The sequence below is a fragment of the Phlebotomus papatasi genome, chromosome 1, assembly GCF_024763615.1.
Source record: "Phlebotomus papatasi isolate M1 chromosome 1, Ppap_2.1, whole genome shotgun sequence".
NCBI classification, from domain to species: Eukaryota; Metazoa; Arthropoda; class Insecta; order Diptera; family Psychodidae; genus Phlebotomus; species Phlebotomus papatasi.
Genome location: NC_077222.1, coordinates 47,956,533 through 47,980,240, shown reverse-complemented (window position 1 = coordinate 47,980,240; position 23,708 = coordinate 47,956,533). Strand labels below are relative to the sequence as shown.

Here is a 23,708-nt window from a genome sequence, read left to right as displayed (position 1 = left end):
TTATTGTTCACGAAGAATAAATTAAATATATAAATTTTATTTTTGCAAATTTAAATAAAATATAATAAAAAGAAATTGATTTTTCTTCTTTTTCTTTAACGATTGAATTCTTAAACTTCAAAACAATTTTTATTTTTTAAAATTGTTTTAAATACAAAAAAAATAAGCAAAACAACTAATAATGTGTGAACTTTTTTTTAAAATATGATCGCTAATACACACAGAAAATTTATGACTCTAAATGTGGAGCTCAGAGGCAAAATGACACATATCCTATGGCTAAAGTATAGGATATGTGTCATTTTGCCTCTGAGCTCCACAAATTTAAAAATTTTAAATTAAAAATATATAAGACTCCTGGAACTTAAATTGGACGTGAATCCTCGAGGCGTTAAAATTCAGAAGCTCTTTGCCAATGAAATGGGCTAGAATCCTTATCTGTTTGACGCTAAGAGACCGAGAGTTTAAGTTCAGCATTAGCTGAAAAATGAAAAATGTTTTGAGATTTGCAAATTGCAATTAAAACTAAATAATCAAGGACTTAGGATTAAAGCATTGGCATTCATTTGATGGGATTTGAAATTAAATTCCTGGGTGTTTCTGTTTAAGAATTTTCCATTTTTTTGTGTGTAATATTTTTTTATCGATAGGGGAGACTGAGGCAAAAAGTCACAAAATGGATATTTTATTTTTTTACAAACTACTCGAGCGCTCCAGAAATTTCTAATTATCGCAGTTTTATAGGAAATTTACCGTTCTACAACTTTGTAAAAGTAATTTTCCTCTATTTTGTAAGGAAATACGTTTATCGAGCCAATTTCTAAAAGGTAATTTTGTGACTATTCTCAAAAATGCTGGGGCAAATAGTACCAGACATTGGGTATTATCATATTTTGATTCGCTTCATTACGGGCTTCCGTAAATTTGAAAAAAAAAATACATTGAGGACATAATTTTCATAGAAAATTTATTCATCTACACCTTTGTAAAACACTGTTTTCTCTGCGAGAAAAGTGAGAAAATGAGAAAAGCGCTTTTCAAGCTATTTTAGAAAAAAACACACAAAAGACTGCAAATCGTTTGAGACATGGAAATGACGTTTCTTCTCGCCGTGAGACATCAGAAATTGCTTCACTTTTTATTACTTTTTGTTCTATACCTTTTGTTACTTTTTACCCCAAGTTGCCATTTTTAATAAAAGAATTTCTGGAGAAAAGAACCTTTGTGAAATTCTAAAATAGATAGCGGATTCGTATTCAAAAAATCCAAATTATTTAGAAAATATTCACCAGTGCATCAATTTTGGAAAATAAGTAGGTAATAATTATTATCTTTTGCAAGGAAAATATTTCAAAAATAGGGCTAAAAATTTCGATATTTTTAATTTTCTAAATTCCTTGTTCGAATTTTAAGAAACTTACGACATTGAAGACAATGGAGGTTATCTATAGAAAAAAATTGAGCCGCTATCTTTTTTACCTTGGAAGATTTTGAATTTTGAATTTTTCGATTTGTGACTTTTTGCCCTAGTCTCCCCTACACTTCGCGAAATACAGATATTCTCATTTTATATACAGTCGACTGAGTAAAGGGAGTAAAGTATAATATCTAAATTTTGCAATGTGTATAATTTATTTAAAACAATCTGTACAAAATACAATTTCTTACATGATAAATAACAGAAAAAATATAATAACTTACGTTGTAAAATGTAAAATATAATTGCATTAATATCGGATGAGATTTATATCGGATAGATCCGATAGATCGGATTGAGATTTAAAATAGGTTTTGGGTGCTTTCAGAACAGAATGTCCTAAAGAACAAAATATTTTGGGGTTTGAGATATTCAATTATTTATTTTACGAATTTTAACAATTAAAATTAATAAACTTTATATAATTAGACAAGTTCTCAATTTGATTATATTCTTGGCCCATTATTTCAGAAGTTAAAAAAATTCAAAAAATAATAACACTCACCTACAGGATTAGCATTGTGTTTCCTGATTTATTGATTGGCCATCCCCGGAAGAATTTGTAACCATTACATGCGTCTTCAGATGATTATTCCGAGCATCTGCCCTTCTAAATTGCTTTTTACAAATCTCACAATGGAATGGTTTTTCCCCAGTGTGAATCCGGAAGTGCTCCTTGAAATGTCCCGGTTGAGAGAAAGATTTTCCACAAACTTGGCATTTATGGGGCTTATCACCCCTGTGCATTCTTCGGTGCTTCTGAAAGCTGCTCTGATGGATAAACTTCTTTCCACACTCCATACAGTGGTATTTCTTGTCTCCTGTATGGATCTTCATGTGATCAGCATAGTGCCCGGAAGCATAAAAACGACGATCGCAGATTTTACAGTGAAAAGGACGATAGCCAGTATGAGTCCTTGTGTGGACTACAAGATTGCTGCTGTGTTGAAATTTCTTCCCGCAATACGTGCACTGGTAATTTCTCTGACCAGTATGGACCATCATGTGCTTCTTTACGCTCGTGAGGTGCGCAAAAGTCTTTCCACAGTCATTGCAACTGTAAGGACGTTCTCCTGTATGGATTCGCGAATGCTTGATCTTGTCACAGGATTGAGCGAATTTTTTTCCACATACATCACATTTATGGGGCTTCCCATCAGAATGTATCCTCATATGACGTTCCAGATCTCGACGATCTGAATATGGTATTCGACATATTTCACAGGAAAATACTACTGGACCTTTGTGGCGTTTTAAGTGCTTCTGGAGAGTTTGATTGAGACTGAAGTTTTGTCCACAGAATGAACACTTTAGCTTCTCATCGAGATGATGCTTGATATGAATTGATAAAGTGGAAATGGCTGAGAAAGTTAATCCACATCTTGCACACTTGAACTCCTTCTCAGCATCGTGATTTGTTCTCAGATGAACAATTAACTCTTCAGAATTTCCAGAATAATCACAAAGTGAGCAATTTTTTTGATTAGGAACTGATAGAATAACTTTCTGAGGATCTTTAGATATTTCTTTACATTTTTCTTCTTCAGAAAGCTCCCCTAGCCTCTGGAGATCTGTAGGTGAATTGTGATTCCGAAAATAATGCATCTCCAGTGTTTCTTTTTGGATGAATTTCAGAGGACAGAGAACACAGCAATATGTCTTTAAATATTCCACAGTTGTAGCAGATTCCTGAATTTGATTCAGAGATGATGAGCTCTTGACTTCGCTTTCTTTTGGTAATACCGAGAAATTTCCCTGATTAATCTCATTCTGATGCAATTTCTGCATGTGATTTGTAAGATTCTTGAATTGGGCAAACAGCCGGTCACAGAAGATACACTCAAAGACAGATTCATTTCTGTGGACACGTCCATGAATGTGGAGATCTTCGGATCTCGTGAATTTCCTCTCACATTTTCTACATCCGTAAATTTTGTCATCCCCATGGATTTTCCCATGATTTAAGAGAGTATCAGAAGATGGAAAAGACTTCCCACATTCTGCACATTCATGAGTTTCCGGAAAACTATTTTCTCCTACCTGTGTATGCTCCTTAAAGTGTTCCTGGAGATTTTTGACACTTACAAAGGACTTCTGACACAAATTGCACAGGCAAGTTTTTACAGCTTCCTCCTTGACCTCCATCTCTTCCTGAAACGAAGGAAAGCAGGATTAGCTGTTGACTATAGTCCTCAGTTGAAATAAATATAATTAGAAAGTAGGAATAAAAAAAAGTCTGATCAACTCTGATAAATTTTATTTAATTAATATAGAAATTGTACAAAAAATGGGATTTTAAGTACTGTCTGGATAAGCAATATTCTCCAAAATCACTCCCTAGAAGCATCCCTAGCACACCTGAAGCCAAGATTTCCTGCAGAACTGTCTTCTGTGTTCTGAGATCGTGCTGCACAGCGATATCTGTAGCAGTAGGATTTGTGGCAGAGATAAGAACCGCCCTTTTTCACTCTATTGCGATTCTCTGGCTTCTTTTCAACATCTTCCGGATTCCAAAGATCAGCTGTCCATTCCCACACATTTCCCACGATGTTGAACAAGTCGTAGGAGTTCTGATGAAATTGGTCCACAGGGCATGTTCCCATGAATCCATCTTCCTTGGAATTTCCTTGGGGAAATTCTCCTTGCCATATATTCAGCCAGTGTTTATCCTGAGGCATAAGTTTATCACCCCAGGGGAAGAGTCTCTGCTTCTTCCCCCCACGACATGCAACTTCCCATTCAGCCTCCGTGGGAAGTCTCATCTTACGCCACTTGCAATATGCTACAGCATCTCTCCAGGACACATGAATCACTGGATGATTTTCACGTCCCGTTAGATCACTTCCTTCACCCTCCGGATGCTCCCAGTTGGCTCCTTTAATCTTATACCACCACTCAGCTCCCACAACTCGAAAATCTTTATTCTCCTCCTTCGTGGCATCATCCAGGAAGCCTTCAAAAACGAAACTATCCCCAAACTTCTCTGCTTCAGTTTTGTATCCTGTGGCATCCACGAATTCTCTAAACTTCTCATTGGAGACTTCATACTTGTCCAAGTAGAAATTGTCTACGTGAATTTTCTTCTCTGGAGACTCAAGATCTGCCTCAAAAACAGCCTTGTTTGTGCCAATGGTGTAGTCTCCTCCGGGAATCAGAGACATTGTAGCTTCCAAGTCTTCTTCTTGCGGTCGAACACTTCGAGGAGTGATGTGTATTATCGTTTCCTTGATATCATCATGAGATTCTTCTGCTGTACTTGGCTCAGAATTTGCCCTTTCGAGGTATTTTTCTGCTGCTTTCTCTCGATTTGCAGCACCACAGCCACAATCTGCAGCCCCAAAATTCACCCCCAGGAGGAGAACACAAAGGGATAAAAGTATAGAATTATGGAATGATACTAACATTTTCCACTGGTTCGAGTTTTATCACAATTTATTCTGTTTTACTGCCTGTGAAATCACTTTTTATGACCATCACGAGCCACATAAGAACTTTTTGAACACTTTGTTTTGATTTCAATATTGCTAACAATCACAGCTATTGTATTTCACTGGAAAAAAAACGAGCAACTGTTAACCCATTCATACAATGTAGTAGAAATATTTGAGATAAAATTTTCACATTTTGGGACTAATTCAGAGATTAATAGATGATTATTTATGAAAAGAAAAAGAAAAATTAGAGATTAAGTAATGGTTTTACGAAATGTTTTTCTAGTACAAAATAATTTTACGTATACGAACATACGAATCATACAAATCATCTTAGGTTGGAGTATTGAGGCCCACCCATGTTAATAAGATAAGGAAATGGTGTCTTAAAATTTTTTTTCACCTAGTTTTTCAAAAAGTTCTGGTAGTTTTTAAATATTGAAAACTCTTTTTTCTCCCTTTAAAATTTTAATCTATATATCGACGCTTCCATTCCATACTATGCTATCTCAGAATGACAACATCTCAGGAGAACCATTTGAAGTTGGCGATTTCCTATGCTGCCTGTGTATTTTTTTTCGAAAAAATTGAATATCTCGTTACCCGGACGTCGGATGACCACGAAATTTTCACCAGTTGTAGATCTTGGTCCCAGGAACAACATATCTCTCGGAGTAATATAATTCTAAGTCGACTTAGAATACTATGGAATGGAGCCGTCGATATAGAAGGGCTAAAACAGGTCTTTTCGTTATGCCATTAAAGTTTGGCTCTTACTTCACAAAAAGAACAATACAGCCCATTTTCTTTTATCTATACGTTATACGATCAAGGTGCTGCATACTTAGAGATTTTGATTTGGAGCCTTCGGACGACCCTTTCTCCTACAACTCAACTTGAGGATTAAGCCCTCATTTCCTTCCAGGAAATTGGTTTTAATTAACAGAAAACACGTCATGCGATTTTTTAGAGGTTGCCTAGTCGGTCATTTTGTCCACATACAGTAGACTCTTGCTAATTCGGCTATTTTAAGACTTTTAAGATCGGACTACTTTTTAATTCGGGCAGCAGGTAAATTTGAAAAAAGTTTGTCAACATTTTTCAAGTTTTCAAATAAAGCAAATATGCTCAACTTTACCATGGTTTGTCTTAGTTGTGATGTGATTTTGCATTATTGAAGGGTTTTCATGAAATTTATGAGTATGTAAAATTAATATGAGTATGCAATGCAACAAAAGATCGTTACATTTCACCCGAATTTCTCTCTAATTTGGGAGACATTTCGGTCCGAAATGTCAGAATTTGAGAGAGTCTACTTGTATCAAAATACCGCTGACGCGGAATCATTCTTACCGTGTAAACAGACGGAATTTCCACGGGAATTCCCACGAGCAAATGGTAAATTTGCTATACAAGCGCCCTCTGCAAAAGTGCACGAAACTGCCCGAATGTCTTGAAATACTTTGAATTTCAAATGGAAATTTTCCGTTGGAGGGTGAAATATTCAATTTTCTAAAATGGAAAAAAGCTATCTCGCTCGAGATAGCTTTTTGCTTCCGGAGAATTCCGAAAATTTAATTTGGAGTGTTTTTAAGCAAATAATATATGAAAAAACATGTAAAATCTCCTGTAGTGATCAAAACATTGATTTTAAAAGCAAATTTGAAATCGAATAATAATACTATAATAATTTTGAAAGGATTAGTGTTTCTGGATTAAATTAAATATTCATCAATAACATTTCAGAAGAGGTTTAAATGATTGGAAAGGCAGATTCAAAATTTAACTTTTTCAATAAGTCCCGTTATTAAAAAATGTAAAGAATATAATAATGTAGATAAGGAAATACAAAGAATAGTAAGAACTATCGAAGTTCACTGATGAAAATTATAGCCAGAAACCATAACTGCCTTTTCGGATATAAAATATTACTTCAATATTTTTTATTGTTTACTTTTTTTTGGAAATAAAATTTTAAAATATTTTACAGTCTTCTTGTTTTTTAAAACAATTTGTATTCAATTATTATACAATTAACTAATTTTTGTAAACATCTCTGTTCCGAATGAATTGACTGCTTGGCCACCCAGGGATATTTTATACATTTTCTTCCAACACTTTAAAAAATTTTAAATTATCAGCACTACAATTAAACGAAAATTAATCAATAGGTCCTATCAGCAAAGATATCCAAAGCCTATCGTTGATTTATCCACTTTAATTGGGGGTTTTTGACAAGATATTTACGCTATAACAACGTTTCTAATCATTTCTCGAGAAATTTTAAAATATTTTCCATGAAATGTATTAATAGATAATATTACTAATATCCTTGTGGTATAATAAAGCCACTTTAATAAAATAAAGTACGTAAAATATCTTCTAAATACACATTCCGTTATTTAGATTCGGAAAAAACAAAATTTGAAATTCAAATCTTCGGAGCATTTTTGTGTTGTGCTTGAAGTCCACCAGAGGCGCATAGAGCGGATGGTAAAAATTTGACAGTTCAATATGGGAATTTCCATCCGGAATTCCCGTCCGGAATGGAAAATCTCATGGGAATTCCCGTGGGAATTCCGTCTGTTTACACGGTTAATGACAATTTTGCATTGTCTAAGGTTAAAAAGGGCTCTTGATAGCATATTTCTAAACCTGCTAGCAAGGCTAAACCAGTTCAAATCTGCAATGAACCGGCAAGGAATCGACTAAAATTATCTAAAAATATTTTTCGGCAGCAATTAGGCTGTCATTTTCACAGAAACAAATTCTCCAAAATTACTATATTTGTGAATAAATAACAGTTGATAGATTCACAAGGGGTATCCCTTAGAAGCGCCAAATCGTCATATAAACTATAAATTTAATTTACTTAGATTTACATAATTTACAGACTCGAAACCTCAAAAAATATAGAGAGAATTCTAGAAATAATGGGCATGTTTATATGGTTATAACCCATTAGAAAAGGGCATTGAACTCGAGATATCCGGATTTTGAAAAGTGTGCGGTGAGGGTGGCTAATATTGAGAAACCCTTTTCGATTGCCCAAAAAAAAAAAACTCTGCAAAACCCGAGAAACCAGAAATCCTTATCTGTAAAAACAGGAATGAGTTGAGATCTTACTTTGAAACATCTTGATATCGAACTCAAGAATCCTTCTAAAATACATTCTAAAATGCCCACTGCCATCCTTTTGGATATTGAATATACGCGATTATAAATATAAAAAGATAAATAATTTTTTGATAGAGTTACACTCAGTCCCGGCATTAAGTCCTTCGGGATTACGCACCTGACGGAATTATGCACATACAATTATGCAAGTTTGCCTACCCTTGGGAGTATACTATGTTGCGACGCGGGAAATTTGAAAACATTTTGCTACTTTTTCAAAATAAAACTTTAATTTCTTTTATTAAGGTAATTTTTTAAATATTCTAACCATTTATTGAAGAACTCTGGCCAAAAATTACTGTTTGTTAATGAATTTCTATTAAACAGTTGAATCTTTTTGTTTGAACTACTTTTACTCCGCGCGAAATTCGTTCTACGGCCGATTTATTTAAAAGAAAGCTTCTGTGGATATAGGGGGAGGCTTTGAACTTTCGCACACAAAAATGATGTTCAAGTTCAGTGATTTTTTCTGACTACCATGCAAACCGTATGGATTCTCCAACTATGCCAAAAAAATGTCTTACTTATAAGATTCATAATCCCACCAAACAAAATCCCAGGAAATCCTTAGATTTTCCTCCAGAGGAAAATGAAAATTTAATGGCGATTTGTCCGATAGATGAATCAAGTTTCTATTATCGCACACGATTCACGCCATCATTGAACACCCCATTTTCACCGTAAATTTTGCACCGGACACTAAAAGTTGCACATCATTGTTTAAAGGGAACTCTAATCTACTTGATTAAACCATTTTTATAAGGAATAAAACATTTTAATATCACTTTTTTGGAACTTTTCTGAGAGATGTTTTATTGACATTAAAAACCATTTTTTTGCTTGATTCTACGAGAATTTCACTCCGGAAACGGTTAAATCTGATGAATACTTTCCTGAAAAGTCCAAATATCACTAAATTTACACGAATCAATAAGTTTTTAAAGCTAAAAATTGACTAAAACTCTGCAAGCGAGAAGACCACACAAGATTCCACCATTCCTCCACGGAGCCGGATATGCACAAAAACGTTTGAATGCGCATCATTGAAGATTTCTCTGTTCCTGCAGCTGCAGGAATCGGGATTTAGCACAGATATTGAGCTTCAGCAGGTGAACAAGCTAAAATTTTCACAAAACATCTTCTTACGGACAATTTCTTTTCTTTGTCATGCAAAACAACACAATAGTGAGGTTATGTCAAAGATTGTCAAAAAGCAGTTGTAAACTGTATGAGCTTATTGCAGATGTGATTCTTTCATTGCACATTCAGTTTGTGCAAGCTTGAAAAATATTTTTATATCAAAGAAATGCAAAATTGCATAATAATTACTCAACTGCAGCCTATTTGAGTCAAATTACTTCTTGTTTATCAACTTTACGATTTTTAAGTTTTCCTTTTTAGTGGTGGATCAAATCGGTAGATTACAATAGATGTGAATATGAAGGATCGCATCTAAAATGAAGTTTCTTGGAAAATGTAAGAGAAGCCTGTCTTCTATGTGCGATCGATGAATCTGAGTCAAGTTTGTGAATTTTCTTCCACCCACAAAAAGTGCCTGTTCAGCCTAAAAGATTTTTACTTAAATCTGATTCCTAATAACCCTTCTACCCTCTGTGATAGTAGTTTTTCAGAAAAGTGATATTAATTCTGCACAATCGTATGAAATATTGCACAGCAAAATTACAGTTTTGGACCTGTTTTTAATTTTTGTTTCCTAAAACTAGGGGAAAAGGATTAGACTCCCAATTTTTTTAGGAAAGGTGTGATTTAAGACTAGCTACTAAAATATATAGCCATCAGTGAAAGTTATAAAGTAATACCGGAGAAATTCGAAGTGTCCGATGGTAGCGTATGTGCGAAACATCAAAGCCTCCCCCTACAAATTTTCTCGATGCGTAATGCCATTTCTCGCGTTTTATTCGGTCCCAAAAATGTGCATAATGCCGGGATGTAGTGTAGTAGACTTCACACTTGTTTTTTTTTTATTATGGAGATGATTTTCCAGAAAATTTAATTTTAAGTTTGTTCAGGTAGCGTTTTGACCATTGACGTACCAGTTTCATTTGACATATGTTCGGTTTCAAACAGTTCTTGCACACCTCTGCTCTACACAGTAGGAATTTATGTCCACATTGAAGAGTTTTTCCTAGACAAGCGTAGGGAATTTGTTTCATTAAGTCATAAAATCTGAGAACTATTCCTAGTCTATTTTACAACAAATGTAATTGTTTTCAAATTACGTTCAGTCAGAAGACCCAATAAAATTAAAATGAAAACTTTATCATATGGTCAAAAAATGAATCACAAATTTCATAACGATAATTACATTAATAGACTTTTCGATGTTTTTCTTTGACAATCGCCTGTACACGGGTCCGATGGGTCAATTGAATTATAACGGTCACTTCCCATATTTTCATCCTTTTTATAAAATCATAATTTTGTTTAAAATGAAAAACTTACCTTATAGTTTAAATTTAATTTTTTTATTATGCTTTTAGCTGGGATCTGTATTATTTTTCTCTGGATCTTGCAACTTGCTGTATACAAAAGAAAATATATGCATTTAATGTGCACAGTGACAAAGCTAAAACACAAGATAAAAATTTCAATTCTAAAGACAAAAATTACTTTACAGCTACTTTGTAGACTTTAATAAAGTTTTTTTTACATTTATTTTTACAATTTTGTTAATCCGTTATTTTTTAACTTCTTTTCAAAAATTCATAGAAAATGTAGAAAAATGTTTTTTGATAGGCACATGTTGGCAGCACTGCTCATGGTGATTGTCAAAAAGTGTTGCGAAACGCGGTGGAAAAATCGTGTTTATTTTTCTGTAAAAAGTGAGCGATAGCCGTAGTGAAAAGTGCAAAATGCTTCACAGATTTTTCCAAAAAGTCTTCTGTTCAGATGGCACACCAACACGACCAGCCATTGGGGCACCAGATGGTGCTGGAGAGAAGGGCAAAGACACCGGCTCACATGGGTTGTCCCTTACGAGTATCTTAGGGCCACCGCGCCAAGTGGGTACCCTCGAGGACCTCCACAAGAAGTGTAAGGAGGTGTTTCCGGCCACATTTGAGGGTGGCAAGGTGATGATCAACAAGGGACTGAGCAATCACTTTCAAGTCTCTCACACACTCACCCTCAGTGGTGATCCGGGCAAGACAGGAGTCAGTGGGTATCGTTTTGGCGCGACTTTTGTGGGCACGAAGCAAATCAGTCCCACAGAGATGTATCCAGTGTTATTGGGAGATATCGATCCGGCGGGAAATTTGAATGCCAATGTAATTCATCAGCTGACAGATCGGATCAAGGGGAAATTTGCCGCCCAGATCCAGGAGAGTCAAGTAACTGCTGCACAAATGTCAGCAGAATACCATGGTCATGACTTTACTGCCTCTGTCATCACCGCCAATCCCAATCTGGTCAATGGATCGGGGATTTTAATCGGTCACTACCTCCAGGGGATCACTGACAACATCTCCCTGGGCAGCGAAATTGTGTATCAGTTTGGACCGGCTGTTCCAGGTGGAGAGAATGCTATGATCTCCCTGGCTGGACGCTACATCCATGGAGACACCACATGGACTGGCACCATAGACTTTTCCGGTGTGCATTTATGCTATCACTCCAGGGCGAGTGAACAACTCCAGCTGGCAGTTGAAGTGGAAACCAATTTCCGGATGCAGGACTCAGTAGCGTCCTTTGGCTACCAAGTGGACCTCCCGAAGGCTAACCTTGTGTTCAAGGGTATGGTAGACACTCATGGGACGGTGGCTGGAGTGCTTGAGAAGAAACTCGAACCACTGCCCTTCACCCTTGCCCTCAGTGGTGCCCTTAATCACTCCAAAAATCAATTCCGCATGGGATGTGGCATAGTTCTAGGCTAGTCTCCTTTCGCACCTCCTAGACTTCAACTGCTTTACAAAAAAAATACCATTAATAAAAAATTACGTTGCGTAGATGAAAATTCCTGGTCTATATTTTTTATATCATGTGTTTCCATTCTGGAAAATCCTTGGAATTTTTCGCAGGGCTTTGAAAGAGGCGCCATAAAAAAGGCCTATTCAGTTTCATCTGTCAAAATCAGAGCACGCACGCATGTTTTTTGTTTACAATTTGTTTCTTGTTTTATCGTCATCGACCAAATAGAATTTCTTGGGTGAAATGTCCTTTGCTGAGTGGGTGAATCTTATCAGGGCTGCGGAGAAGTCGTCTATTATCTCAGGGAATCTGCGAAAGGTGCACTACACATTTCCAGATGGCCGAGAAATGGTTGAGGAATACAGCTTGGAAACAGGAATTATTCAGAGAAGAGCTTGGCGGAAGAAACAGGACTTGCGAGGAGAACCAGACTGGGAGATCGAACTGGGTGACTGTGTGAAAGATTTAAGAATGGGAGGAGAGTTTCTGCTCAAGGAATCAAACACCGAGGTAAGTGAAAATTTTATTTGTTTTCCAATTACAATATGGTTTCAGGGCATTTGTTGTCTCCATGCCTCTTGCAATACTTCCCCTAGATTTAATTATATTTCCGGAATGTGTAAATAGCGAAGGAAATTGTACAAAAGTTTGGTACAATTGTTGTACAAAAGTTTGGTCTTAAAGGGGTTTGTCATTGAGAAAAATAGGGAGATTTCGAGGTTTCTGAGTTGTTTCGATTGTTTCTTAACAGCCGATTCTTACAAAACGCATTACAAAGTTGAATATTGAATGGAGAATCAGGAATCTTCCTTATCCCATTGAGACATACTCAGTTACGGCAGATTCTGAGAAACAGAGCATTGTTGTGAGGACCAGCAATAAGAAGTACTTTAAAATCATTCAAGTTCCTGAACTTCAACGTTGCAGTTCAGCGCCAAGGCAGGAAAATATCTCTTTCAAGCATCAGCATAACACACTCATAATTCTGGTAATTTGCATTTTTACTATTTGTTTGAGATTACTTCAGAATTTCAGAATCTTTTTTTTATGTTTTAGTATCAGAAACCCAAGATTCTACTTGATATGGAAAAAGCTGTTCTGTTGGAACTCAAAGATGTAGAAACAACAACAGATCTCGATGTTGATTGTGATGAACTTCTTCAGCAATTGATGGGAAAATAAATTAAAATACAATAAAAATACAATAATGACTTTTTTCTTTTATTAAAAGAGGCCCTTTGTTGTGTATTTTTCAACAAAAATACGTCTCTCTTATAAACATTGTTGAATATAATAGACGTTCCCACTTGATGGCGGGGAATGCCATAACTATGTGACCCCAATTTATGATTTAATTGAGCCAAATCCCATTGGATTTGTCTATTAGTGATATTTTGATTTTTATTGATTTTTTTGTAAATCCCAAATTCCACGGCTTTTATGAAAAAAATTCCAATTAAAACCGGAGAACAAAACAAGAGAATATCTCATTGGCACAGCACATCAAATCATAATTGGATGTCACACGTATTAGCACATAAAATTAATACTTGTTTCTAAAAGTAATATTAGAGCAAATATTCTACACGCACATGTAGAGCACTGAAAGAAGACTTATTAAATATCAAGAAAGATTTCTCTTCTTTTATTCTTATATTACTAAATAAAAAGGGACATCTCAGAGATATAATGGATCTAGTTTAATAACCTTTAACAAGGTTTATATGAGACCACAACGATGAATTTTCCCAACGCACAATAATTAATAATAATAATTCTTAACACAACATCTAGTTGAATATTTCATTTTGAACAATAAAAAATCATGTGTATAATTTCTATCATTAAGCTGCAATGAAGGCACATAATTTAATTTTGATATTATTCAATTAATTTTAAATGACAAATCAATAAAAATAAACATGAGCAAAGAATTTAATCTAAAATCTAACGTGATATTTTCAGAAGTGATAAAACACAAAATAAATGTAAGGATCATTTGTCCTAATAAATTTGCTCATTAGCATTTAGCACGATTATTTTCAATTCAGTTTCAATTCACTTCAGTGCGATGTTCTATGTCCTTTAAAAAACTGAATTTTCATATTTTACACAAAATTGAATTTTTGTGTTATCCAAAACCTCCCAACATGTTTATACATCAATCGTATTACTTTACTAACAAGTTCTTAGTTAAACGGACTAAAGTTTTAAACAAGTCTGTTGAAGATACACTGATACATCTAATGCAATTTGCTAAAAGGCTTTGCTTTCTGCACTCTCAAGAAATGTAATACTTCAGTCAAAGTAATTTCCATTACATCAGTATTCTTACTAGAATATGTTTATTTGAAAATAGTCAAACAAAATTAGAGAGAAAGCATTCATTAAACAAATTTAACTTAAAATAATAAAAATAACAGATAAATTTGACATGCTATTTCCTTTTCTCTTTGGGAAAAATTGAAAATGGCTTCGACTTGAAAAACCGTAGTATGGGTTTTCAGATTCGAGGCTTAATCCAGTTCTCGAATAGCTCCAAACCCTAAAAAACAAATTTAGTGGTTTTCAAAATCTAATTGATCATTTTGTTCCTAATATCTAATTTGCCCAAATTTCCCAAAAAATCTTGCCTTATAAGAAATTGAATTAGGTAAACGAAACCATAAGTCTTACTTCTGAAGATAGTGGACAAAGTTCCAAATAAACTTAGACAGATCCTCAAGAATATTTAGCGTATAAAATTTGGCGGTAAAGGATAATGTTAAAGAAATTTATGTGATGAACTTCCAAACCCTAATTCTAAACTCTGGTCTACTTATCCTTTGACGTCTAAATTTACGGGCTAAATATTCTCGAGCGTCAATCTAAGTTTATTTGGAACTTAAGGCTGTTAAAGTTTATAGGAACAATATGTATCAGAACAACAATAGAAACAAATTTAAAAATCAGAAAATAAAATGTTACAAGCGCAGTTTTAGAAGAAATTAGATTGCAAGGCAAAAGTAGCTCTGAAAAATCATGTTACCGCTTGGTAAAATTATTGAGCTCTTAAAGATCCCAATTTTATATCTCTCATGGCTTAAGTCCCAAATACAGGGTGGCTGAAAAAAAATGCAACAACTCAGAACGCATAGCTGTCAAACCGCTGGCGACAGCGGTTTCATATTTTGCACAGTGGTAGTTCATTTTATTGGCTAAAAGTCTACAAAAGCATTTTCGATAATATTTAGTAAAACTTTTTTAAACCGTTATGGAACTCAAACGTGACAATTTAATGTTGTTATATTTTGCAGGAAATGCGGAAGCTTTCTATTGTTAGGGCCTTTCAAAACCCTGAATGTAATTAAACTTTCCGTTTTTCGAAACATAACTTGGTACAGGGATTTTAAAATGCTTTGGTGGAGGTCTAAAAAAATTGCTTCATCGCTAGTCATCGTTCTTAAAGTGAAGAAGCAAATTGAACAAAATCTGTGTCACATCTGCAAACAAACGATCTGTGACGCGCATAGATCGCAAATATCTATGAAATAAATATTGCTAAAGGACCTCTATATGGTACCTTAAAAATCCTTAAAAGGACGAGATTTCATTGATCCTCAAAAACAAGTTATGCTCGATCTACGAAGGAGTAAATACGCTTGCACATTAGTGGTCAGTTCCAGAATGTCATTTTTTCTGATAAGAAAAATTTTCAATTGAGCAACTGATGTGCAAACAAAGTAATTGTGTCTATCTGAAGGAAAGATCATACGATAATTTAGACGTTCGAATGACCACCAGAAGTCAAGGACCACCTTATTTGAATGTCTGGACTTCCTTGAAGACAAATTATCGCTTTCCACTGGGGTTTTTAGGCTGTACCGTCAAAACTAATGCCAATGTGTTTCTGGAAATTGTCCTGGAAGGAGTGTTGGAGTCGTGGAGAAACAAAAATTTTAGTAAGAAGTAATGGAAGTTCGATCAAGAATCGACAACGTCGCAGAAATCACGCGCCGAACAAGATTTGGCTAAAAAAAAATATTTCGCAGTTCATTTTGGGAGCACAATGACCTCAACGATTTTATGCAAAATCGTTTGACTCTTCCATAAGAGGCATTTTGTTGGTCAAGGTTAGGCCTAAAAAGTATCAAAGTGTCGATGAGCTGAAGGCAGCCCTTCCTCGTCGGACATTCAGAAGTCTGACATTCGTGCAAGCTGAGATAGCGCTTCCGACGAACCATAATTAAGTCAAAATAAGATCGTATTGAACAAAACCGATAATATTCTAAAATTTTGATGTATTTACTACCAACCGATAATATTCTAAAATTCTGATGTATTTACTATCATATTTTCTTTATCTCAAAAAAGTTGAACAAAAAAATGAAGATAATATAGCGCTTTAGTTTGTTGCATTTTTTCAGCCACCCTGTAGATTCAAATTGACCCTCGAAAATATTTAGCTAAGGCTTTAGGATGAGAGCCTGTCTCTACAGCTCCCAATAAACGTATGGAAACATCTTACTCAAAATTTCATTCTAACAAAAATTCTATAAAAATTATGACCATTGTGGCCTTTGTGGGAGGTTTGAAAACTTGGAAAAAAAGGGAGACGTAGATATTTCGTTATAGAGTACAATAGGAATTTCTTTTATTTTAGAAATCGAGAAATGTTTCTTTTTTCCTATTTTTATTAAAGACAAAGAATGTAACTATATAATTAAGATGATTAATCATAGGATCTTATCAATATTTTATATGAGCAAATACTGTTTTGATCTCAGATTGTACCTTTACTCAATCAATGAGATGCCCCTTGGCCATAACTGCTAATTTGTAAATATTTCACTCACTAGCGACCGGGAAAGCTTTGATTCATGTCCCAGTCACTGCTGAGCCATCTCATCATCTCCAGCAGTCTCATCCAAGGAGTGAAGCCAATTGAATATCATCATGTTTCTCTCGTACTTACTCAGGGGCTTTCCTCTATCACGCTCAATGTCGTACATTGTAATGTTGCGATTTAGATTAATGTTGATCTTTCGTTTGAGCTGAGGGCATGCCAACTGGTTCACTGTCTGACTCTCATCATCAACAATCGTAACTGTGGGGCAGGCTGGCTGCTGGCGCAGTCGGGGTACAATAAGCTCTGTCGGTCCTGGGCCGGCGGAAACTGTGGCCGCGGCGGCCACAGCCTCCAGCCGGTCCAGATTGAATTCACTCTGCGACAGACGCTCGAGGGCTCGATAGGTGGTCAGGAGACGACGCCTAATGTAATTCTGGCGGACTTTTTTGTTGACTGAACGGATGAGATCGGCAGCCGTAAAGGCTGGAGGAGGTGGAGTATTGGCAGCGAGAGAAGGGAGTGTATTGGAATGGCCTCCATGAGGTGAGGGTAGTTGAGATGTGGACGCTAGTTCGCCTACGGCCACCCATGTGGAGCATGAACGGGATGTATGTTCCAGGCGTGGATGGTCGAGGATGTATCCACAGCGCTGAAGGGAATTCAGGGCTAGCTCTGATACGGCCTGAGCATGTCGGAGGTGGTTGGTGTGCGATTCCGGAAGTGGCAACTGGGCGATATCGCTTGTGCTGAAGGACTTCTGCATGCCCAGAGCAGAGGAGAGAGCAGCGCAACTGCGTATGAGATCATTTCCCTCCTCAAACCACATCACTTCGGGAATGTCAGCGGGTCTGGAAAAGATTCAGAAGGCAGAGATATCAGTATTTTAAGATTTTGTTATTCATGGTAATTTCAAGATCGTCAAAAATTGATTTAATTTGATTTTTGACCTAATATAAGAAGCATTATGCATCTTGCAAAAATTATTGAAATTGGGAAGTTAGATAAGAATTAAAAAAAAATAAAGTAAACGAAATTAATGAGGCTGACACATAAAAAATTTAAATAATAAGTTTATAAGTATGAAAGATTCAAATCAAAAAGGTTAATTCTTCTGGTTCAGTGTTGTCTATCTTAGATTTCTTGAAGATTGAATCATTTAAGAATTTTTCATATAAATTTCATACAAATTTTGATTTTAAAATTGTGAACTAGGTAAGTCTTTTTACGTGTTTTTTTTAGTACTTCAAATTATAGAGTATAAGCTAGTAAAGATATCACTGGATCTGTAAGACTATTTTTTAATATAAAAAATCATTTTTAAAGACAATTTAGGCAAATTACTAGAAAACAATGTTAACTTTTTTTTAACCTTGTAGAGGATCTGATTAGATCACTGATAATACTATATATTTTTTGTGAAATATTTTTGTGCCTTATAAGATTAGGACACATTTAAACGGGGATATTTCGAAATATATCTCACGGTGAGTCTCAAAAATTATTTCTATTGGTTCATTTATGAGATAAAATCTGCCTGAAATTGATTATTAGTAACCCCATTTGTGTCCCGGCTAAAATAAAATAAAGATATTGTCATTGTTACATGTTTTACAAAACATTATGAATTTGCAAGAAGGAATCATTTAAATTACAAACCAGGATGTAGTGTAGAGTTTAAAAAACAAATAGTGATAAAAGCAAGTTTGAGGACGGATTGGGGCTTGGGTATTTATCCTCTGTACAACACTCGTCTCATTGAAATATCTCTCTTGTCTTTTATGTTCAACTTTTATTAATTTACTCATCAAATTGAGCATTACAATTCTTTTTGGCCCCTTTAACATATCAAGTGCGTAGCCAAGATTTTAGTATTAATTTTTCTCTCGCAAAAAACCCAACTTTGTTAATTTGAGCTTTTTGATAAGGAACTATTAGGAAATTACGTCTTTAAATATTTTGGAAAAAAGTTCTCAACTTAAAAAACTGTTTCTGTTTTGTGGAACTTCCTTGATGCGTTTCTGTCGTTTCTGATTTAGATGATTTTGGTTTGACAAATTTAGATAAGTATACAAATACAAAACGTTCTCATGGGATCTCTGATTTTGATTGGTTGATTTTAATTGGTTTTAAGTGATGAAAGTGGATAGTTTAAGTAAGTGAGTAGCTGATTGATTTTTCATTTCATTAGTTTTCAAGAACATTAATGACAAAAAAATTGAAAGTATAGCTCAAATTTTTCCTTGAGACATCCTTTGAAACTTTACTAATTTTTTCGGTTTAAAATTCACCATTAACAATTTGCACATAGATTTTTTATGATCTAGAAATTTATTCCTTCAAGAAAATCTTGAATTTGATCAAGAATTGTAAAAATTTTTGATGTCTCAAAGCTTTTCTGCATTTTTTTTTTTTTTTGATAAATACGCCAAAATGCAATAAATCTATATAATTTTAAAGCGTAAAAACCATAGAAAGCTTGAGAATTCCATAAAAAAATATTAAAAGCTCTTTTAAAACGATATTGTAGATTTTCCGAAGAAAATTGATCAAGAGCATTCCCAAGGTTCTCCCAAAAATTTAATTTGAATTTTTAAATTAATTTTATTTCAAATTCTAGGTATCAAAATGAAAGGTTACGTAAACAAGAGGTAACATTTCTATTTTTTCTGTCAATGGTTTCAGGTTTCTGGGGTTTTGCGATGCAGAAATTGGGTTTCTCAGGTTTCGCGCTGTAAAAAGTGGGTTTCTCGGGTTTCGCGAAAGGTTTCTCGGAGAATTGACAAGGGTTTCTCAATATGAATTACCCCTTGTATAAAAAACTTATTTATTAGGGGAGACCGGGACAGTTTAGACAACAAATGTTTTTTTGTTATTTATCTATAATTTGTAAAAAAAAAAACAAAATTATATATCATTTGAATCACATTTTGATATGCATTTCAATGAATAGGGAGGAAGTCAAATACTCAGTTATAAGAGTAGTTTTCTGAATATATTTTCTAAGGAATATTATACCATCCCATTTGTCTAATTCTATCCCTAGGTCTCGGAATTTGTCTAATTCTGCTTAGGGCGAAGTGGGGCACCTTTGAAATGGGGATTTTTCACCTATTTTTAAATAAAACTGAGCCTTATCGTGATCGTGATATAATTTAGATAGGGGAGACCGGGGAGATTTGGGACACTTTTTCATGTTTTGACTTTGAAACACTATTCCAAAAAATTACGATAGCGTATCATAATTTTATGCGGTCTATAGGATACTTATGGGTATTGACATTGACTTTATAAAAAGTACTCGATAGAACTTGAAAAACAAATTAGTTTTCTTGGAGAAGATAAAACATTTAACTTGACGCTTTGTCCCAAACCTCCCCGAAATGGGGCAGTATGGGACGCATTTTTTCTCGCATAATTTGTATTATTGGAGCACGTTAATTAATATTAAATACTAGATTAAAATATTTCTGATAGAAATAAAAATATTTCATCTTTTATTTCATACTTAGAAATTAATATAAATTTTATTTGTAGAATAGAGTCATTTATTGTCAATCAATTATTTAAAGCATTTTCTTCTTATTTTCCATCTAACTTCTTTGCTTTTTTTATTCTAAATATTGCAATCATGATCATCAAATTCGTCAGGCGAGTAGATTATCTTAACACTTTTAGTTTTGAACTCATTGGCGGATTCCTGTTTGATTTTACGACAACTGTATGGTACCTGTTTTTCTCCTTATTTCATTGAATTAGCTCTCGACTTGCCTTTTCTGGAGAACTTGGCTAAGTGAAAAGTTGGCTAAGGGCTCGATTTTCGTTTGAACCTTAATTTCGATGTCAAAAAACAATCTGAGTGAAAAGTTGCACATGGATGAAACTGTAGCTAATGAAATTCTCTATCAAACCCATTAAACAGATTATTGGGGACAATCCTAGTTTTCGAGATATTTTTGATTAAAGTTGCTAAAAAGTTCGATTTTCCCATGTTTTCTGACATATATGAGACTACAGCGCCCCTAGTGTCAGCTGTACAAACTCCATCTGTCCAAAGGATTATCGAGGATCTAAAGGAGAACAAATGTTCCCATATTAAGAAATAAATCGGTTCAGCAGAATCGGAGATATAGGCACCCAAGTATCAAAAAACGGCAAAAACGGTTTTGCCTAGATTCCAGACGCAAAAACAAAATGAAATCAAAATGATAAGTATTTTCGTAAATCATTTGACCCTAGCAATAGAAAAAATAGCATGAGAACCCAGGGATAAAAAAAGTTTAAAATTGTTGCACAGTGTAATGAGATAAAAAAGTTTTGATTATATGTCGCTGATATAAAATACAAAGAGAAAGCTGAGACGTCAAAATATACAATTTTTATCAATTTTTTAAAAAGTGTTCATAGAATTAAAACAATAAAACTGAGGATACCCATTCTTTTAGTCAAGATACATCTTAATATTGCCTATACGATTAAGTAGTGGTTAAATCCTATTTATTTAAAAAAAAAAATAATGAAAAAATCGCCTTGTCCCACACTACCCCTGTCCCAAACTTTCCCGGTCTCCCCTACACAAACAGATTGAGAACCTAAATTACATTATGATACAGCTCAGTTCCACTTCACATAAGGGAAGAGCACCCCGGATCGGAATGTTAAGAGACATGCTCGATATTTAGTTGAAAATATAAGCCTCAAAATACTATTTGGTATTTTTGTGCATGCTAATTGGTATATTAGTGATCCATTTAACTATATCTGTGCATTTGAATTTTTAATTTTTACAATAAATTTAAAAAAAATATGTGTAATTGCAAACTTGCAATCTGTACCTCGGATCGTCACGAATTCAATCAGGTGTCTCACGGAAATTTGATTTTAAAAATTAATTCAGAGCTAATGCAGTGCATTCTTGTAAGAGTTAATTGTTAAAAAGTAGCTAATAATTTTAAAAAAATCATTTTATTTGGAGCAACAATACGGTAATAACCTGACGATCCGAGGAACACTGCCGATCGCTGGTACTCTTCCCTTATAGGAGAAAAATCCCAATTGCAAAGGGGCCCCACTTACCCTTAATTTTATCCCAGTGTTTCCTATTTATAGCAAAGTTTAGATTATCTTTAGACGGTTTAGATTATTTTTAAATAATAAATAATTCAAATTGGTTTAAATTTATCCACCACACCACAATTTTAAAACAGAATTCAAAAGGACTTGGATTTTCACTATATCCTCCGTTTTTACTTTTTTATTTTATTTTTGATATGTGAAAAAGTACCTTACCGTATTTAAAGGATGCAGAAAATAATAAACTTATCTTCCCTACAAATGGTTATAGTGAATTTGAACTGAATTCCGTGATAGAAAATGCAATTTGCGACACAAATAGAATACCCTTGCATAAATAAAACCGCTAAATTTTTCACGAAAATACCACCATATTGTGTGCAGAATCAAACCTCAAATCCCCACAGAATCACAGAATACCACATCAACTGTATCTGTTTATCTCAGAGCTCGATAATATCTGGGCTATTTTCTCCTATGATTTTTTTTCACCTTCCCCCATTCCACCAATTCTTTTGACTGGCAATGTTTCTCCTCTTGGTTTCTCAATAACAATAATTAATCCTCAGATGAATGAGGATGGGGGACTGGGGGATTTTGTCTCACCTGCCGGAGTGCTTGTGAGTGTCTGGATTGGGACTGGGTCCTCGGTGTTCTGTGGGTCTGAGGCCGCCCGTGAGGCGGTGCCTGGCACCGTGGAGAGCCTCTCCAGTTGATGATACAGAAAAGAGAGATAGATCCGTGGTGACACTCTCGTGCGAGGGTGATCTCAGCATCCGCGTGACGGTGAGAACGGGCGTCGCGGGAGCTGTTGAACGTGGTGTGGCCATCCTAATTTACTTCTTTCAGCATTATTCTACCTCCTCTGCAATGAGCACAGTAATTTGCCCTCCGGGTTTCACTAAAAATAGCCCAAATGCCTTTCACCTCCGCCCTAACACGGAATTTTTCCTCTATTTGCACTTTTGTTAGGCACACTGGAATTTCCTCTGGAGAAAAAAACTTCCTGGCACTTTTAGATGGGGCTTTGAGGAACAGCCGAGGTGACTGATAGAGCAATTAGCTGGGGAAGCCCAGGATGTTTGTAGACACACAGAGAGACTCGAGGAGGGCGTGTAGGTGGAACACAATTTGTGTGACACTGAATGCCTTTCTCGGATCGATATTAATATGCCAAGGGGAAATGCTATTTTCACCTCTACATAGGAAAAATTCTTTCACTCTCTCTCCTGCACTCTCTCTCACTTACCACGCACTTCTCTCGCCTCTCTCTGAGTACCAGGAGTTATGTGTCGTGTTTTGGAATTTTCATTGAGGAAAAGTCAAGGCAGCGGCCGGACGGAAAATTTATAAGTCTCTGACGATGAAGGAGGCTCACGACTTTATTTCTAGCCACTGCAGTCACGCGATTGTCTGGTCGTGCTACAAAAAATCCTAAATATTCTATTATCGAGATTTATTTATGTAATTTATCGTGGTTTTTTTAAAGTGCAAAGAATCACAGAATTAAAAAAAAAAATTCTTTCCTTTGTGATTTTTATGAGGGATTGCCATTTTTAAATTGATTTTTGAGCTGTAAAAATGTATATTAATATTTCAATATTTCAATTCGGAGTTAAACCAAAATACTCTAAATAATTCATCTTTCGATTTATAAAAGAAATCATTTTTTTCTAGTTTCTTCCGTTAAATAGGATTCTAATTTGAATCTAATTTAATCATTCACGTCTGATTTGAGACCCCAATTGGAAGGTTTATGGGAAAAGATCTGATTTTAAAATATCTTTAAAAAACCCCA

At 34.9% G+C, this 23,708-nt stretch overlaps 5 protein-coding genes across 7 annotated transcripts in view; 2 read left to right on the top strand and 3 right to left on the bottom strand.

The window, feature by feature from the left end:
* Positions 1–4,944, bottom strand: part of LOC129799490 (homeobox protein Hmx-like) — a 35,668-nt gene extending 30,724 nt beyond the window's left edge. The window contains exons 1-2 of one of the 3 annotated variants that reach the window (XM_055843428.1): positions 4,880–4,944; positions 1,983–3,628 (exon numbers count right to left, since the gene is read on the bottom strand). In XM_055843428.1, the coding sequence (XP_055699403.1) occupies positions 1,991–3,622 (1,632 nt within the window). In that variant the 5' untranslated portion in view covers positions 3,623–3,628; positions 4,880–4,944 and the 3' untranslated portion in view covers positions 1,983–1,990. Of the gene's footprint in view, positions 1–1,613; positions 3,629–4,879 lie in introns of those variants that run through there. The other 2 variants (XM_055843430.1, XM_055843429.1) reach the window with 2 other exon arrangements.
* LOC129799495 (formylglycine-generating enzyme) lies at positions 3,718–4,886 on the bottom strand. Its single transcript, XM_055843446.1, has one exon. The coding sequence runs from the start codon at positions 4,879–4,881 to the stop codon at positions 3,808–3,810; it is 1,074 nt and encodes a 357-aa protein (XP_055699421.1). The 5' UTR covers positions 4,882–4,886; the 3' UTR covers positions 3,718–3,807.
* A 5,905-nt stretch (positions 4,945–10,849) lies between the features above and the next one.
* On the top strand, positions 10,850–12,058 carry LOC129799497 (mitochondrial import receptor subunit TOM40 homolog 1-like). Its single transcript, XM_055843448.1, has one exon. It carries the CDS (start codon positions 10,959–10,961, stop codon positions 11,976–11,978), a length of 1,020 nt encoding a protein of 339 aa, XP_055699423.1. The 5' UTR covers positions 10,850–10,958; the 3' UTR covers positions 11,979–12,058.
* A 99-nt stretch (positions 12,059–12,157) lies between these two features.
* On the top strand, positions 12,158–13,217 carry LOC129799501 (protein DPCD). Its single transcript, XM_055843453.1, has 3 exons — positions 12,158–12,522; positions 12,764–13,000; positions 13,069–13,217. Exons 1-3 carry the CDS (start codon positions 12,256–12,258, stop codon positions 13,192–13,194), a joined length of 630 nt encoding a protein of 209 aa, XP_055699428.1. The 5' UTR covers positions 12,158–12,255; the 3' UTR covers positions 13,195–13,217.
* Positions 13,218–16,237: 3,020 nt separating this feature from the next.
* On the bottom strand, positions 16,238–23,162 carry LOC129799496 (uncharacterized). The gene is made up of 2 exons (XM_055843447.1): positions 22,517–23,162; positions 16,238–17,688 (listed from the first exon to the last, which is right to left on the bottom strand). Exons 1-2 carry the CDS (start codon positions 22,738–22,740, stop codon positions 16,881–16,883), a joined length of 1,032 nt encoding a protein of 343 aa, XP_055699422.1. The 5' UTR covers positions 22,741–23,162; the 3' UTR covers positions 16,238–16,880.
* Positions 23,163–23,708: the final 546 nt, after the last annotated feature.

Excerpts from the sequence above, each read along its gene's own strand:
- LOC129799501 (XM_055843453.1), top strand. The coding sequence starts at position 12,256 with ATGTCCTTTGCTGAGTGGGTGAATCTTATCAGGGCTGCGGAGAAGTCG. Across the intron at positions 12,523-12,763 it reads TCAAGGAATCAAACACCGAG|CCGATTCTTACAAAACGCAT; the intron begins GTAAGTGAAAAT and ends GTTTCTTAACAG. Across the intron at positions 13,001-13,068 it reads ATAACACACTCATAATTCTG|TATCAGAAACCCAAGATTCT; the intron begins GTAATTTGCATT and ends TTTATGTTTTAG.
- LOC129799495 (XM_055843446.1), bottom strand. The coding sequence starts at position 4,881 with ATGTTAGTATCATTCCATAATTCTATACTTTTATCCCTTTGTGTTCTC.
- LOC129799497 (XM_055843448.1), top strand. The coding sequence starts at position 10,959 with ATGCTTCACAGATTTTTCCAAAAAGTCTTCTGTTCAGATGGCACACCA.
- LOC129799496 (XM_055843447.1), bottom strand. The coding sequence starts at position 22,740 with ATGGCCACACCACGTTCAACAGCTCCCGCGACGCCCGTTCTCACCGTC. Across the intron at positions 17,689-22,516 it reads ACTCACAAGCACTCCGGCAG|ACCCGCTGACATTCCCGAAG; the intron begins GTGAGACAAAAT and ends AATCTTTTCCAG.